The sequence below is a fragment of the Mesoplodon densirostris genome, chromosome 1 (assembly GCF_025265405.1).
Source record: "Mesoplodon densirostris isolate mMesDen1 chromosome 1, mMesDen1 primary haplotype, whole genome shotgun sequence".
Lineage (NCBI taxonomy): Eukaryota > Metazoa > Chordata > Mammalia > Artiodactyla > Ziphiidae > Mesoplodon > Mesoplodon densirostris.
In genome coordinates, this window is record NC_082661.1 from 105,860,553 (window position 1) to 105,877,459 (window position 16,907).

At 47.5% G+C, this 16,907-nt stretch overlaps 1 protein-coding gene across 6 annotated transcripts in view; it reads right to left on the minus strand.

The window, feature by feature from the left end:
- Nucleotides 1-1,983: 1,983 nt before the first annotated feature.
- FAM193A (family with sequence similarity 193 member A) overlaps nt 1,984-16,907 on the minus strand; it is a 176,575-nt gene continuing 161,651 nt past the window's right edge. For all 6 annotated transcript variants that reach the window (XM_060106859.1, XM_060106847.1, XM_060106841.1 and 3 more), the window contains 2 exons: nt 13,031-13,112; nt 1,984-2,732 (listed from right to left, as the gene is read on the minus strand). In XM_060106859.1, coding sequence (XP_059962842.1) covers nt 2,639-2,732; nt 13,031-13,112 — 176 coding nt within the window. In that variant the 3' untranslated portion in view covers nt 1,984-2,638. The remainder of the gene's footprint in view (nt 2,733-13,030; nt 13,113-16,907) is intronic.

Sequence of the window (16,907 nt, forward strand, 5' to 3'; positions counted from 1 at the left end):
TGACCCCAGGTCGGGGAGTGACCTCATCGGGAATCTGAGGGACTCGCCTGGGGCTTTGGTGTCCCCATCTGTCAATGTACGGACTGGGGTGAGGACCTGGCTCACACCTAGACCACAGTAACAAGTCACCAGAACCCTTGACCAGGGCCTGAGCATCCCGGGGCCTGAATCCATCCTCTTTTGTGTTCCTGAGATGCCCCCTTGAGGAGTGATCCAAAGGAACATTAGGGTTGGGTCTTGCGGGTTGGGTGCCATTTCCAGGGAACTCGGGAAGCGCGTTCCCGGCAAGGAGAGAGGCCGGGAGATCTGAGGGGCCAAGCGTGCAGACTCGGAACCAGGTGTAGACGGCAGGCCCACGTGCTGGGCGGAGCCGGGTGTGGAGGCAGCAGGGGCCCCTCAGGAGCCGCGTGTGGTGGTGTGTGTGGTGCTCAGTGCTGGGGCACACAGGGCTCCCCTCACCACGGCTCACCTCACAGCGGGGAACCTGTAGCTCTCAACAGCCAACGTGGCCCACAGGGCAGACGAGGAAGCGGAGGCCTACAGGTGGCTCGGCCCCTGGACGGCCTCAGGACTGTTCCCCGGGAGAACAGGGATGGGCACAGGTGGGTCTCAGGGCCCGAGCAGGCAGCTCCCCCTAGGGGGTCCAGCCTGGACTCGTCCCAGGGTTTGCTCCCTGGCCCTGCCTGTGCTCTCACCAAGTGCCCGGCCTCAGCCAGGGGGGGATGAGCCCAGCCCTGGGCTTGGGGTCCCGGGGGGAACGGGGGGGGGTCTCTGCCCCTCCCGAGGACACCCTCTGGCGCGGTCACGGCCCGGCCTCAGTTTCTTCCTTTGCTGGATCACCCCATCACCCAGAAAAACGAGCCGGCCTCTTGACCCCAAAGCCCCTCTGCCTTGCTGCCCCTCCCCTGCTCTCCTGTAAACTAGCTTCCACTGGGCGCCGGCCAAGGTCACCTCAGCATCAGAGCCACGTGGCCAGTCTCTCCCTGCCCTACGGCCTCCAGGCTGCCCTCATCCCCACCTACTCTTGATGCCTGGTTCCGGGGCTCGAACCCTGGTCCCGTCTACACAGGTTCATGAACACTTCACCGGGTGCCTGATGGGCACTGCAGACGGGACCCCTCCAGGGACCGCAGCCCATCCTTCCCAGAGCTCAGACCACAGCCTTGGGGTCCTCCTTGTCCCCTCTCATCCTCCTACCTGCATCCCGTCCGGAAGCCCTGTGGGTCCAACCGTCAGAATAATTCCACAGGCCAGTCCCACTCACCCTCTCTCAGGCTAAGAGCCAGGCCGGGCACGGTCTCCACACAGAAGTGGGGCCCTCGCCGTGCCCCCTTCACTCTGGGACCAGCCATATCCTTATATGTGCACAGAAGCAGCTTCACCAAGAGGCCGGGAGCAGCAGGAGCTATGGAGTGTTCTAGGGGGTGAGTGGAAGCTAGGCTGCAACCAGGCGGCAGCTCCACGCCAGCTTTCTGCACGCTGATGACAGAGCTCAGAAGAAAGGGACCACGCTGGGATTCCTTTTGTTCACTCTAAATACTATTAGCACATTGTTGCCAGCTTATACCCAATTAAATATTTGTAGTTCTTCACTGCTGTATTAGAGATCACCCTCCCCACCCCGAGACTGGGTGGGGGCACCTGCCTACAAGGCCATATGGAAGCCCAGCCCACTCCCCACTTCCCCCTGCTGGGCCCCCCAGCCCCTTCTCCACACCCCTGCTGTCCTCTTGGCACTTACCACTGTGGCCCACCGACAGCGCTGAGTCCCTGGCTGGGCTCTGTCCTGGGCACGCGAAGGCCCGGGTGACCTGCTGGATGGAGGATGGTGAGGGCACCAGGAATCGAGAGCTGCCGCTGCCGGCGACCCTAGAGGTGCTCCAGGGCCAGGGCCCGGGGTCCCCTCGGGGGCATAGCCATCAGCTTGCCCGCCCCCTCCCCGCCGCAGCCCATCACAAAGCAACCAGACGAGGCCTCCTGCTGTACTAATGTATTCCATCTTTCAAAAAGAAAGACATGATTTTAATATTACTTAACAATATGTTAAAAAAGTAGCCAGGCAGGCCTCCGTGTTAATACAGCCGAACACTCTAACAGACTTGATGGTGTGAGTACTGGGTGGGTGTTTTGTTTTTGAACTTTCTCATTCTGCAAGGGATCTTACACAAGCTGGCTACAAGTCAGGGGGATCAGACACGGACAGCGCGACGTGTACACTCTTAAACAGTAGATTGTGGAGGAGAACGGAGAGCCCTGCCCTGCCCGGCCACCTCGGGTGGGACGCAGGGCACAGAGAGCTGAGCGCAGCGACACCCCGGCAGGACAGGTGGCGGGACAGGGCGAGACACAGAGGCAACGGGCCACGTGGGGATGCGAACCCATCCGGCCGCGGCCCAGGCCTCCGAGGCCGCGGCGGTGGAGAAGGTGGCAGAGCTACTGTTCCGATCCGACGGCAGAGCTACGGTCAAGGCGGCTCACTCACAGACTACACGCACACGAGCTAACAATGCGGGTCGAGCAGCAAGTTCTCGGTCGGGAGGGGGCTCGGGTGCGGCGGCCCACCCGCACAGCCCGGGGCAGGCATGGCAGCTCCGGGCCCGGCCCACCGCCCGCGCATCCCTCTCCAGGCGGTCCTCGTTCAGTGGGCAGCAAAGGTGGCTTTTTTCAAGCTGAAATTGGACCAGTTGATGGACAGTCTCTGTCGGGTCTGCCTAGCGGAATCCAAACAGAACCTGCGAAGAAAAGAAGCCCAGCGGTCACGGGAGGAAGAGGCCCACACCCGGGATGCAGCCGGCGAAGCCCAGCACCCAACAGGGCTCAGTGTGCGGGACACCGCTGGCGTCCACCATCTCCCACGCCTTGGTGCAGGAGGAACAGGGTCCCACCTTCAGGACACTGGCCAGCACCCTGGACATCTCTGGGGCTTTGTGTGCTTTTCTCTCGTTCTTCAGGAAGCTGCCCGTCCCAGCCAAGCTCTGCCCACGGCCACCAGCCTGCCCTCATTTATCCACGAGGTCACAGTGAGTGTGATGTGAAACAAGAACTTGTATGAGACACAGTTACAACACTGCCCGCACCCCCCTCGCCCCCGCCCCCGCCCTCGGGCAGGTCGAGCGCACAGGAATGCCCACAGGCCTCCGAGGCCAGTGCAGCCTCACCGTCTGGCTCTGGAGCACCCTGCGTGCTGCCCCCTGCTTCCCAGGCAATGATGGCCGAGTTCCATACTAAATGAAGCAAAGAACATTTTCTTTCAAAAGCCCTTACTTTTGCCTAATTTCTGAAATTCTCACCCTTCCAGCACTAACATGGGTAGCAGGAATTTGGATTAAACTAGAAAATGGTATTGTTGTCACTCGTCCAGCAGGTGAAATGAAGTGTTTTTGCTTCAGCTGTGGTTAAATCGCTGAACCAGTCGTTGGTGCTGTGTACCTGGAGGACTGTGTCCAGGTAGATGAAGCCCCCGGCCACCCCGCCCCTCGGCGAAGGGCTGCACCGTCTCCCAGGATCCAAACTCTCTTTCCCTGGACACAGCTGGTCAAACCCAAGTCCTAGTGGTGTTACCTTTTAAACCTTCTGGAAGCTTCCACCTCCTCCTCCACTATCTCTGCATCAGCACGTGTGTGTCCCCACCCTTCATGCTGCAGCCAGAACGCTCGGAAGCACCAACCACGTCCCTGCTCTAAGCCGCTCAGAGAAGAGCTGCAGCCCGAACCAAAGCAAGGTCTCCACGGGGCCCAGGCGACCTGGTCTGCGTCCTCCCCACACCCTGGCTCCACTCTAGACACCACCTCCCATCAGGCCTCCGTACTGCCAACTGTGGACTGGGTCACGCATACTTACATACACGTGTACAGAACACGCGAGTACAGGTAACTATAAGGCAAAAGCCTGGGTACCCACCCCCCCAGGTCAAGAAACCCAACACTGCCAACCCTGGGGTGCCATGCTGTGCCCTCCCAAGCAGGGAGCCACCATCCCAGCCTTTGCAACCAGCAATCCTCATGGTTCTTTGTAGTTTCACGACTCGATGGTGGCTCGTGTTGATTTCTTTCTTTCTTTTTTTAACATTTAATTAATTAATCAATTAATTAAGGCTGTGTCAGGTCTTCGTTGCGGCACGCAGGATCTTCGTTGAGGCACGCGGGATCTTTTGTTGTGGCGCACGGGTTCCAGGGCACGTGGGTTCTGTAGCTGCACCACACAGGTTCTCTAGTTGAGGCGTGCGAGCTCAGTAGTTGTGGCACGTAGGCTTAGCTGCCCCGTGGCATGTGGGATCTCAGTTCCCCGACCAGGGATTGAACCCGCGTCCCCTGCGTTGGAAGGCAGATTCTTTACCACTGGACCACAGGGAAGTCCCTCATGTTGATTTCTAAACACACAGGAACAGAACTGTGCTGTATGCTTTCATGTTGCTCCTTTCATTCAACAGTACGTTCATGCGATTCCTCCGCAAGGCCACAGGTGCGTGGGACTGTTTGCTGGAGTATGTGGGACGCACAACTTGGCCATTGCAACTTTACAAGAGCCGCCAAGCTCTTCTCCAAGGTGGTCTGACCTGACCTGCTGCTCCTCGCCCGTGGAGGGGGTCGGGCCCAGCTGCTCCCCAGTGCCAGTCGGGCTGAGGCCCCCCACAGTTAACTGGTCACAGGTTTTCTGTGACATCGACTGTTTCATTTGCCCGCTTGTCAACAGGTCTGTCTTTCCTTAATGGTCTGTAACGTTTACACATCTTGATACTAATCCTTTGTGATGCACTGCAAATATTGTTTTCTCACTTTCTTTAAAGCAAATTGTTGATTCTAATGTAGCTTAATTTATCCATCTTTTATTTTATGGTTGGCATTTCTGAGAAATCTTTCCCTATGCTCGAAATTTAAAAGGTTTGCATATGACACTTAAAATCTTAACCCATCTGAAGTTGACTTTGAGTGTGGTGTGATGCAGGGGTAACACACTTGCACAGCTCCATTTACGAACACGCCTTCATTCCCACAGTGATCAGCCAACCCATCTTTTGTCATACACCAAAGCTCAGTGTTCGTACAGGCCTGTTTCTGGGCACCAATGTCACCATATTTTAATAACCAAGACTTTCCAAGTCTTTACAATGGGTAGGAAAAGGAGCCTTCCTTATTATTCCTATTCTTCTAGGAGGATATTAGCAATCCTTTACAATTTTTTTCTTTTTTGCGTCAATGTAACACATATATAGCAGGGTGAATAAAACAAATGTCTAACATAAAGAATCATTATAAAGCAAATACCGTGGATCACCAGAGTCAAGCTGGGGGACCCCCCTGCCTGGTGCTTCCTCTCCTCAGAAGTAATCACCATTCTGGCTTTTTACGTTGCTCACTTCCGTGTCTTTCTTTAAAGTCTTAACGCCTCCGTACGCATCCCTGAACAACATACTTCACTTCTAAGAACATACTTTATTTAGGTGTCATTTATGTACAGCAAATTGCAGTTAGTGTAGAGCCCACAGTGCTGACAAACTTACACGTATGGGAAACCATAACCTCAACCAGGACACAGAACATTCCCACAAAACCCCAAGTCTCCTTTCTGCTCTGGCCCCAGGCAAACAGCGACCTCTTGATCTGTGACCACAGATGAACCTGTGTATTCTGGGATTTCGTGTCAGTGGAACCTCCGCACGCATTCTGTGTCCGGCTTCTTGCACTAAGCACGCCACCTCTGAGGACTGTCCGATGTGCTGCAGCAGCAGCTTTTTACTGCTGAGTAGCATCCACTGGATGGACAGAGCGTCGTTTTGTTTATCTGCTCATCTGTGTGGACCTCTGGGTTGATCCCAGTTTGGGGCTGCAAATAAGACTTCTAGGGACATTCAGGAACAAGTCGTTGTGCAGGCATCCACTCTGCTTTCTCTTGGGCTTTTGGGCAGTCCCCAGCAGTACAGCTGCCGGACTGAACAGTAGGCATATCAAACAATGTACTTTAGTTTTGCCTAATTTTTAGTTTATATAAATTGGATATCACGTATATTCTTGAGCATTCTGTCTCTTGTTTAACATTCAGTTTGTAAGATGCATCTGTGTTGCGGATTGCTCTGGTTTGTTCCTTTTTGTTGCTATAACACTTCTCCTTTGACTGTATCACAATGTGTCCATCCCAACAAGTTTTAGAAACACTGTGTTAAGTTCCACAAAACCCTTCTTGGGTTTTAAATCCACAGATAAACTTGCAGAAGCTGGAGAGCTTGAACGTACTAAATTTTTTTTTTCTTTTTGCTGTGTAGTTCCATTTATATGCAGTTCAAAAATATGCAAAACTAATGTATGGTGAAAGATCATCTTTACTTTGGGGGTGCTGGTAATGACTGGGGACATATGAAGCAGGCTTCTGGGTGCTGATAATGCACACCTTGGCCGGGTGGTGGTTACCTGGATGTGCTCACGTTGTTAAAATTCACTGAGCTCAAAGGCACTAATTCTTCTACGAATGAACACGAAGAACCTGTGTGACCCGGGTCCTTCAATGCTCTTCTGTGAAGTCTCATCGCCTTCTGTGCACGAGTCTTGTGCAACTCCTACTAGATTTATTCATGGATACTGCACAGATCTTGCTGCTGTGATAAACGCTGTCTTCACCTAAACTACATTTTTGAATTACTGATGGTGTAGAGAAAAATAACTTCTGTAAACTTATCCTACAGCCAGGCTCTTGCTAAACTGTCCTATGTTTTCTTCCGTAATTTCCTACATAGACAATTAGATCATCTGTAAAATGAAATTTTACTTCCTCCTTTCCATGCCTTATGCCTTTAATTTCTTGTCTGTCTTACAGTGCTCGCCAGGAACCACGGCTTAGGGTTGACCAGAAGAGGAAACAAGAGGGCGGCAGGGCAGCTCTGTTTTGAACGTGCTTCATCTTTCCCATTTTGGAAAATGTTTCATGCAGCTTTCTTTTCTCTTCTTTCTCTTCCTCTTTTGGTAAATTCCTTTTCTAAGGTTAAAGATATTTTCTTCTATTGCTTACTATTAAAAAAAATTAGTTATAAATGGGTGCTAAGATTTTAGCAAAGGTTTTTTCCTGAACTCACTGAAATGATCACATGGCTCTTCTTTACTATGTTAATGTGCCAGATAACATTGCGGATTTCCTAACATCAGAAACTCCTTGCATTCAATCCTGGGGTAAGCTGGTTTGGTAACATGCTGCTCTTTGAAAATACTGTACACTGTTGGATTTAGCATGTGAATATTTTCGTGATTATTTTTGCAACTAATATTCATGAGAGAAACAAATGTGTAATGTCCCATTTTTTTCTGGTATTGTTTTTGGCAGATTTTGGTATCAACATTTTACTTCTCTCATAAAACAAAGTGGGGCGCACGCTCCTGTGCTGTCTCATTTCAATTCTCTGGTAGAATCTACAAGACCGAATAATCTTTCTTTGAAAGTCCTGGACAATTCTCTGTGAAACTGTCAGAATATAGTTTTCTTACTGGGAAGACTTAGAACTGCTGCTTTAATCTAATTGTTACTGGACCATTCATGCTATTTTTCTATTGGCTTAATTTTGTGTCTTATTTAAGTTTTAAAGTTAATCGTTGTAAAGTTGCTCCCAGTGTCTGGAGTTATGTCCTCCTTTTCACTTACGTACTCACAAAATCAAAGAAACCCTTTATATTACAGAGAATTTCAAACACACCCAAAAGCAGAGAGTGGTAAAATGAACAGAGCCACCATCCAACTTTGATAATTATCAACATTCTGTTTCTTCTTCCATCTAACTGTGGTATTTTGGGTGTCTTTTTTCTACTTTTCTTGACTAGTCTCTCAAAGGTTTATTTATTTAATGTTTTCAAAGAATCAAATTTTGGCTTTGATGATCTTATCTTTGTTTCCTATTTCATTATTGCTCTTATGTATTATCTCCTTTGTTTCACTTTGAGTTTATTCTATTGCTGTTTTCCTAATTTCTCAAATTAAATCCTAAACTCATTCATTTTCAGGGTTTTTTTTTTTTTTTTTTTTTTTTTTTGCGGTACGCGGGCCTCTCCCGTTGTGGAGCACAGGCTCTGAACGCGCAGACTCAGCAGCCATGGCTCACGGGCCCAGCCACTCCGCGGCATGTGGGATCTTCCCAGACCGGGGCATGAACCCGTGTCCCCTGCATCGGCAGGCGGACTCTCAACCACTGCACCACCAGGGAAGCCTTAATTTTCAGGTTTTTAATACTTAACTCCATCATTTAAGGCTTCAGTGGAAGTGCTCCCAAGGGTAAACCTTTTCTTTTTTTAAAAAATTTTCTTGAAGTATAGTTGATTTATAATGTGGTGTTAATTTCTGCTGTACAGCAAAGTGACTCAGTTTTATATACATATGTATATGTGTGTGTGTGTGTATATATATATATATATATATATGTATGTATATATACTCTTTTCCATTGTGGTTTATCATAGGGTATTGAATATAGTTCCCTGTGCTCTACAGTAGGACCTCAGTTGTTTATCCATTCTCTATATAATAGCTTACATCTGCTAACCCCAAACTCCCACTCCCCCCTCCCCCAACCCCCTCCCCCTTGGCAACTACAAGACTGTTCTCTATGTCTGTGAGTCTGTTTCTGTTTCGTAGATAAGTTCATTTGTGTCATATTTTAGATTCCATATATAAGTGATATCACATGGTATTTGTCTTTCTCTGTCTGACTTACTTGACTTAGTATGATAATCTCCAGTTGCATCCATGTTGCTGCAAATGGCATTATTTCGTTCTGTTTTATGTCTGAGTAATATTCCATCGTGTATATGTACCACATCTTCTTTATCCATTCATCTGTCGATGGACATTTAGCTTGTTTCCATGTCTTGGCTATTGTAAACAGTGCCATTACGAACATAAGGGTGCATGTATCTTTTTGAATTATAGTTTTTTCTGGATATATGCCCAGCAGTGGGATTGCTGGGTCATATGGTAGCTCTATTTTTAGTTTTTTGAGGAACCTCCATACTGCTCTCCATATTGCTGTACCAATTTACATTCCTACCAACAGTGTAGGAGGGTTCCCTTTTCTTCACACCCATGAGCAAAACCTTTTCTGCATTCCACAGGTTTTCACGTGCAATATTTTCCTTATCTTTTAGTTCTATATATTTTTAAATGTCCACTGTGGTTCCTTACTTGACCCATGAGCTATTTACACTTACATAATTCCAGATTTCCAAATATTTAGGGACTTAAAATGTACCTATTGTAAATATGCAACTTCAACATGTTGTGGTCAGAGAACACAAATTATACATCCTTCTTTGACATGTTTGAGCCTTGCTTTCTGTGGCCCAGCACATATCCCGTTTCTGTGGATGGCCCTGTGTGTGTAAGAACTCAGCTCTCTGTTTCTTGGATGCAGGGTTTCACCTACATCCGTTAGACTAAGCTTGCCAGTCAAGCTGTGTTGATCTTCCACATCTTCACAGTGGGGCTTGGGCTGCTCAAGCCAATCAGGACGCAGAGAAATGGTCTGAGATTTCCCACCAGGATGGTGGATTTGTTTGATTCTCTGTGAAGCCCAAATTGCTTTTTGTATCTTGAGGCTATTTCATTAAGTACTTGTGTTTAAAATTCCTACTTCTTCCTGACAAATTGAACATTTTATCATTATGTAGCAAACTTCATCTATCCCTTGTGTTAAAATATACTTCGTCTGAGAATAACAACTGTAACAGTTTCCTTCTTCCTTTCTCTTTATTTCCACCTTTCTTTTCATTATAGTTTAGGTATTTTCTTATAAACAGTATATATACATGTGTGTGTGTGTGTGTGTGTGTGTGTGTGTGTGTGTGTGTGTGTATATATATAAAATTTAACACAACCTGACAAACTACTTTTTTTTTTTTTTTTTTTTGCTGTACGCGGGCCTCTCACTGTTGTGGCCTCTCCCGTTGCAGAGCACAGGCTCCGGACGCGCAGGCTCAGCGGCCATGGCTCACGGGCCCAGCCGCTCCGTGGCATGTGGGATCTTCCCGGACCGGGGCACGAACCCATGTCCCCTGCATCGGCAGGCAGACTCTCAACCACTGCGCCAACAGGGAAGCCCTGACAAACTACTTTTAATTTTGTCTGCTTACTGCCTATCATGGTTACTGACACAACTGGACTTGTGTCTATCATCTTTTTAAAATTTGTTTATTGTACTTTCTCTACATTTATTTATTTTTCTTTTTGTTTTGATTTTTTTCCTTCTACTGATTAGCAATTTATACACCCTATTTCTATTCTTTTAATGCTTGCTCTTGAAATTGTGTCCTGCCCATTTAGCTTAAAGTCTGAATGTTAACTACCTGAACAACAGAAGGACTTCAGGATATTCAGCTCTGATTATTTCACACTTAACTGACATACTACTGCTGTTCAGTACTGGGGTTCTTTCAAACATAATGTCAGTTAGACATTTACCTAGACTTATCAGGCTGTTTTTCATTCCTTCCTGTGTATGTTACAGTGATCTTCTGAGATCACTTTCCTTTTTCTTCTCTTTCTTTTTTTTTGGTGGGGGGCCACGCTGTGCAGCTTGCAAGATCTTAATCCCCTGACCAGGGATTGAACCCATGTCTCCTCCAGTGGAAGCATGGAATCCTAACCACTGGACCACCAGGGAATTCCCGATTTCCTTTTTCTTAAAGTATAATTTTAGATGTTTCCTTTTAAAACAGGTCTCTTTGTAGCAAGCTCCTACAGTTTTTCTTTATTATGGGAAAGAATAGTTTTGTGGGATACATAATTATAGACTGACAAATCTTCTTTCAACACTGTAAATATCACTCCATGGTCTCTGGTTTCATATGCTATGTCTAGATATGGATTTTTGTTTGTTTATCCTACTGGTATATGTTGTGCTTTTGAATTTGTAGATTCAAATTTCCCATTAGTTCTGCAAAATCCTCAGGCATCTTATCTCTTTAAATCCTGTTTTTCTGTGGTCTCCATTCTCTCTCAGAGGGGCTTCCGTTAGGTGTATGTCAGACTTAGCCACTCCTCCGTGTCTCTTAAGCCCTCTTTCACATTTTCTATTTTCCTTATATCTTGGTGCATTCTGGGTACATTTTCCAGATATATCTTCCAGTTCATTAATTCCCTCTTCAGCAGTGTCTCATCTGTTTATCAGGTATCTATCTACTGACGTCTTGACTTTAATAATTCTATTTTTCATTTCTGGATTTTTATTGTTGTTCCTAGGTCTTGGGTGTTTGATAATCTTTGTTTATAAGGTCATGCATGATTTTAAGGTGTGTGAATCCTGCAGGTCTACCTTGGGAAAATATTCCTCCAAAGCTTTGCCTACATCCAAGAAATGCCCCTATTCTATCCCCTGCTCCCCAGAATCCAGCTTCAGGGCAAACTGTGTTAATAATTCAAGTAATTTAGGGACCTCCCTGGTGGTCCAGGGGTTAAGAATCCTCCTTCTAATGCAGGGGATGCGGGTTTGATCCCTGGCTGGGGAGCTAGATCCCACATGCCGCGGGGCAACTAAGCCCACGCGCTCTAGAGCCTATGCACCACAACTAGAGAGACCACGTGCGACAACTACTGAGACTGTGCGCCAAAACTAGAGAGCCTGCGCACTGCAACGATAGATCCTGCATGCCACAACAAAGATCCTGCGTGCCGCAACTAAGACCCGACACGGCCAAATAAATAAATAAATAAGTCAATAAGTAAATAAATAAATATTTTTAAAAAAATTAGGGACTTCCTTGGCGGTCCAGTGGTTAAGAATCCACTTTCCAATGCAGGAGACGCGGGTTCAATCCCTGGCTGGGGAACTAAGATCCTACATGCCGCAGGGCAACTAAGCCCACATGCCACAACTACTGAGCCCGCACATACCACAACTGGAGAGAAGCCTGCGCTCCACAATGAAGAGCCCACTCACCACAACAAAGATCCCGCAGGCCGCAACTAAGACCCAATGCAGCCAAATCAATCAATCAATCAATTTAAAAAAATAATTCAAGTAATTTAGCTACAGATTCTTTTGGACTTTGTACAAACACATTCATATAATCTGAGAATGACAATTCCACTTCTTCATTCGAATCCTTATCCCTTTGTTTCTTTTTATTTCTTTAAAAATAGAAGTTGTGATAAGGGGCATCATTGTTATTATTTTTTTAATCTCAAGGAATGGCTTGTAATGTTTCACCATGATGTATATAACATTTACTGATTTTATGGATGCCCTTCACCATGTTTAGGAGAGGCCCTTCTCATCCTAGTTAAGGGTTTCTACTACAAATGCTTAACTTTAGCAAATGCTGTACCATCTGCTAAGATTTAAAAATACACACACACATTATAAATATATATAATTTTAAGAAACATTTAGAATTTTACAATACTTCATTTATGAATTTATGACTTTTTGTACTGCAAACTGCTTTTGTGAGCGTGTATGTACATGTGTGCGTGCTTTCTGAAACAAAGAGATTAAAGTACTTTCCAAGAGAGAACAAGGCACTTTAAAGAAAAATTTTCTTGCCATGACTCACATTGTAGATATTATTGAACATATTATGACAAATATTATTAAACATGTACTAATAAAGTCTGCATATCAGGAAACCTGAGTAAATTATCCAAAATGTTACTTTTCTCCTTAAAAGCATGCCATATCACTGTGTTCCAATGCCAGCACATATAAAGATCAGCTGGGAGGCTTGTGAGAACACGGATGTGGGGTCCCAAGTTCCTAGGTGATGTGATGCTGCTGGTCCAGGACCACTCTGAGATACGCTGCCATAAACCAGTCTTTACACACATGGGGAGGGAGAAGTGAATGAAGTGTGAGAGTGTGGGCGAGAAGGCTAGTGCGTGTATGCTCGGGGTGTGGGTGGGATGTGCACGGCCGGCCTTCACGTGCTAGAATGTTACAAAGGAGCCGGGCTGCTTGGCTAGCTGACACAACTTCTGTCCAAGACAAGCGGCCGTGCTATGTGGGAGGGTCATGCATGGTAACCACGAAACCATCCTTTTTTCGGACCACACTCCTAACAATTACCTTTTGAAATATTCCACTTCCCTCTCTGTCTCGTCCATGTCCACACTGTCTAGGTCGATATCTTTAGGCAGAAAGACATCATCTGTAAGATGAAAGAAAAGAGGCAAGTCAGCTAAACAGCAGGCCATCTTAGCGGGACAGAGCAAAGCATTTGGTTTTACTTAATTTCAACAAGTTCACAAACTAAAAATCCCTTCTAAAATGAAATCTTGCATGGGACTTCCCAGGCGGTCCAGTGGTTAAGACTCTGTGCTTCCAATGTAGGGGACATAGGTTCCATCCCTGCTTGGGGAACTAAGATCCCACATGCCGTGGGGTGCGGCCAAAAAAAAAAGAAAAAAAGAAAAAAAGAAAGTGAGGCGCTTCCCTGGTGGCGCAGTGGTTGAGAGTCCGCCTGCAGATGCGGGGGACACGGGTTCGTGCCCCGGTCTGGGAGGATCCCACATGCCGCGGAGCGGCTGGGCCCGTGAGCCATGGCTGCTGAGCTTGCGCATCCGGAGCCTGTGCTCCGCAGCAGGAGCGACCACAGCAGTGAGAGGCCCGCCTACCGCAAAAAAAAAAAAAGAAAGTGAGAACTTGTCTAATAAAACTTTTTAAAAAATTAAAAAACAAAAATGAGATTTTGCAAATGGCCACAGGTGGGCAGACCTCTCTCATGCACTTGGGAACATCCAGGTCACCTGGAATTAGTGAACTCCTGTGCTGAGTGAAGGAACCACTGCTTCAGGCCCGGCAGAAGAGACATACCTGCTGCAGCCACCGGGAGAGCCCTTGAGAAGACAGAAGCTGTCTGCCCCAAGGCCCTGCTGGAGGGAGGGCGGGGGGGGTGGGGGTAGCAGGGGCACGGCTGCCAACAGACGCCGTGGACGTGTCTGTACCCAGGACCCAGATGTCAGCCTCTGGAGGAAGACGGCTCTTCTAGGCATTCAGTTTATCCAAGCAACATCCAGAGACTTCATCAAAAAGCTTTTCCGGTTGTCCCTACCAAACGCAAGGCTATATTTCATCTTGCAGTTGAGCAACCCTCTTTGAAAATAGGCTACAGCAGGGAGACGACTGATGAGGGAGCCTTGGCACCTCTGAGGGTTTTAATTCCCTCTTCTGCTCTGCCCACCCTGTTTGGTACCTGCCAGGTGCTCAGAGGCTCCATCCGTGCACACCTGGGTGCTGGGGGGCACTGGCGGTGTACGCACAGCACCCGGCTCCACCCACGGACGAGTGCAGACCACCGACAGTGCTCTGTTAAAGCCAGTCTCCATTCTCTGTCCCCACCTTAGCATGGGACAATATTTCAGGATCTTCAGTAAAGGACCCCCTTTCCTCCCATCACTGGGCATTTGCACAGCAGCGTAATGAAGGCGTGGTTTACCTGCACACCAGCAGCTAACACTGCTGAAGACTCCCAGCGCCACGCGGAGTGCCTTCACATCCGCCAGCTCACGGCAACGCCGTGGCCACCGAGGAGCCCCCGCACGCCCCCTGCACGACCACGGCCCCTCCCGCACAGACAGCTCGCGGCCTGGGTCTTCCTCAACTCCGCCCCCTGCCGCTGTATCCCTGTGGTTTCAGCCACACCTGGGTACCAACACCACCAAACCAACCCCGCCCCAGACCTCCTTCATGAGCGGCTCGTCCATAAAGCCACCTCCTCTGTACATCCACCCTTCAGGCAGCTGACCCCCAACGCGGGCAAAGCTGTTGCGATCTGCTGCGGCCGCTCCCTTTCCGACAGTGATCTAGAAATGATCCTCCCCCCACCCCCTTCCTCACAGTCATGTCCCACCTGTCGCCCCCGTCACCATGTTGGGCACGTTCCTCATCAACAGTTGCAGACGCCTGTCTCCATCCCACTGCTGCTGCTTCTGGGGTACCCCCCCAGCCCCCGCCCAGGCTCCCTAGTCCAGGCTGCCAGCATGCATGAGTCACCCTCACAACACGCTCCTTTCCAGCCACTGAGACCGTTCGTCAGGCCTCCGCTGCACACCTACCACAGGCATCTCCTGGAGGCCCACTGGCTGACACTGGTCAAGGAAACAGTGATGCACGAGGAAAGGTGAGGTGGGCCAGGAGTGTTTACAGAGGTAAAGAAGGTAAAGTCTTAGAAAGGTCGAACTCAAGTTATTCCATAAAAAAGTTCTAGAAGAGGAGTTGGTTCAACCACAGAAGCAAACACAGAGCAGACACGTCTGCTGGGAGTGCTCTCATTATAAAGTGATTTCTAATACTCTTCTAATTAGAACTGATAACCAGTATTAAAAATCTTGGCACAAGAAAAAAAATAGGATGGAACTATAACCAGATTCAGTATCAGACAGACATTTTTCACAACAAAATGTTATTAACCTGTTATTAACCAGGGTGGAAAGAAAGAGCGACCTAAAGAATTTCATACCCGCCAGGCTGTCCGTTCACTGTTCAGACCACAGGAAACAGTTTGCTTCGCCAGAGCTTGGAGGACTCTGTGCCCCTGACCCCTACTTGAGGACATGTGTCTGGGAACACTGCTACACGAGGACCAACACGGGCACCTAATGTATTCACGTGCAAACCTACAAATACTGTGCACTCTGACAAAGCAGAAACAAATGCAGCTGAAAAATGGGAAGAGAAAGGACAGCAAAAGAGGGCAGAGTAGAGAAAACAGGGTCAGCGCACGGCTGTCCCCCAGGCAGTAAGTGGTGCCACAGGCCCCCATTTGGAGCAGGGATGGGGCACTAGACGTATAAGTGCAGGGGCAGCACCAGTACAAAGTCATAAACATTCCTAAACACCAAGGATATATAGAAAAAAAGGCAAACACCTTACACAGAGAGAGAATCAGTGAATATAAAATATAAAATAGAAGACTTCCCTGGTGGCACAGTGGCTAAGATTCCACGCTCCCAATGCAGGGGGCCCGGGTTTGATCCCTGGTCGGGGAACTAGATCCTGCATACATGCCGCAACTAAGAGTGCTCATACCACAACTAAGGAGCCCACAGGCCACAACTAAGACCCAGCATGGCCAAAACACACACACACACACACACACACACACACACACACACACACACAATAATTGATCTAATAATTACAAAATAATGCCAGGGCTGTCCTATCAATACATGGAAACAGGCTCACCTCACCTGTAGATAAGACTGTCAATGTGGCTCACACAGCAGGACGGAGGCATCTCGGCTGTATGCAAGGAAATGACCTAAAACCAAGTGGCTCAGATAGGCCAGAAATGAAGGGATGAGGACAAAGGTGCCCTACCAGGCAAACAGAAACAGAGAGAAGGGGTAGCAATCACCATCTTAGACAAAGGAGAATTCGAGCCCAAAGTGTGAAACACAACAAAAAGGACATTTTTAAACAATAAAAACCACAATTCAATATAAGAAATTAGTTAGGAATATGTACCAAGTGACAAAGAAACCACCTTTATAAAGCAAAACTACAGGAAATGCAAGAAAACACAGAAACTCAATAATAAATAACAGAATATATGTCAAGAGGACAAAAAACAAGTAAGGATACAGAAGACCTAAACCTAAGCCTAACTCAAAGATATATCATGGATATAAATATATATTTAGTTTAATACCATGATAACAAAGAAAATATACTTGTATCTCAAGTGAACACAGAGCAGTCACAAAAACTAGTCACAAAGAAAATACCAGTAAGTTTCATGAAGCAGAAATATTACAAACAACACTCTCGGATCACAGTGTACAAAACCTAGAAATTATTAACATAAACAAGGCTCTCCCACCTGGAAACCTAAAAGCCACTTATTAAACTATTGGGTGAAAGGGGAAAAGAAAACCACATGGAAATTACTGAATTTCTAAAAAAGAAACCAAACGGAAACATTATCATACACTGTGGGATA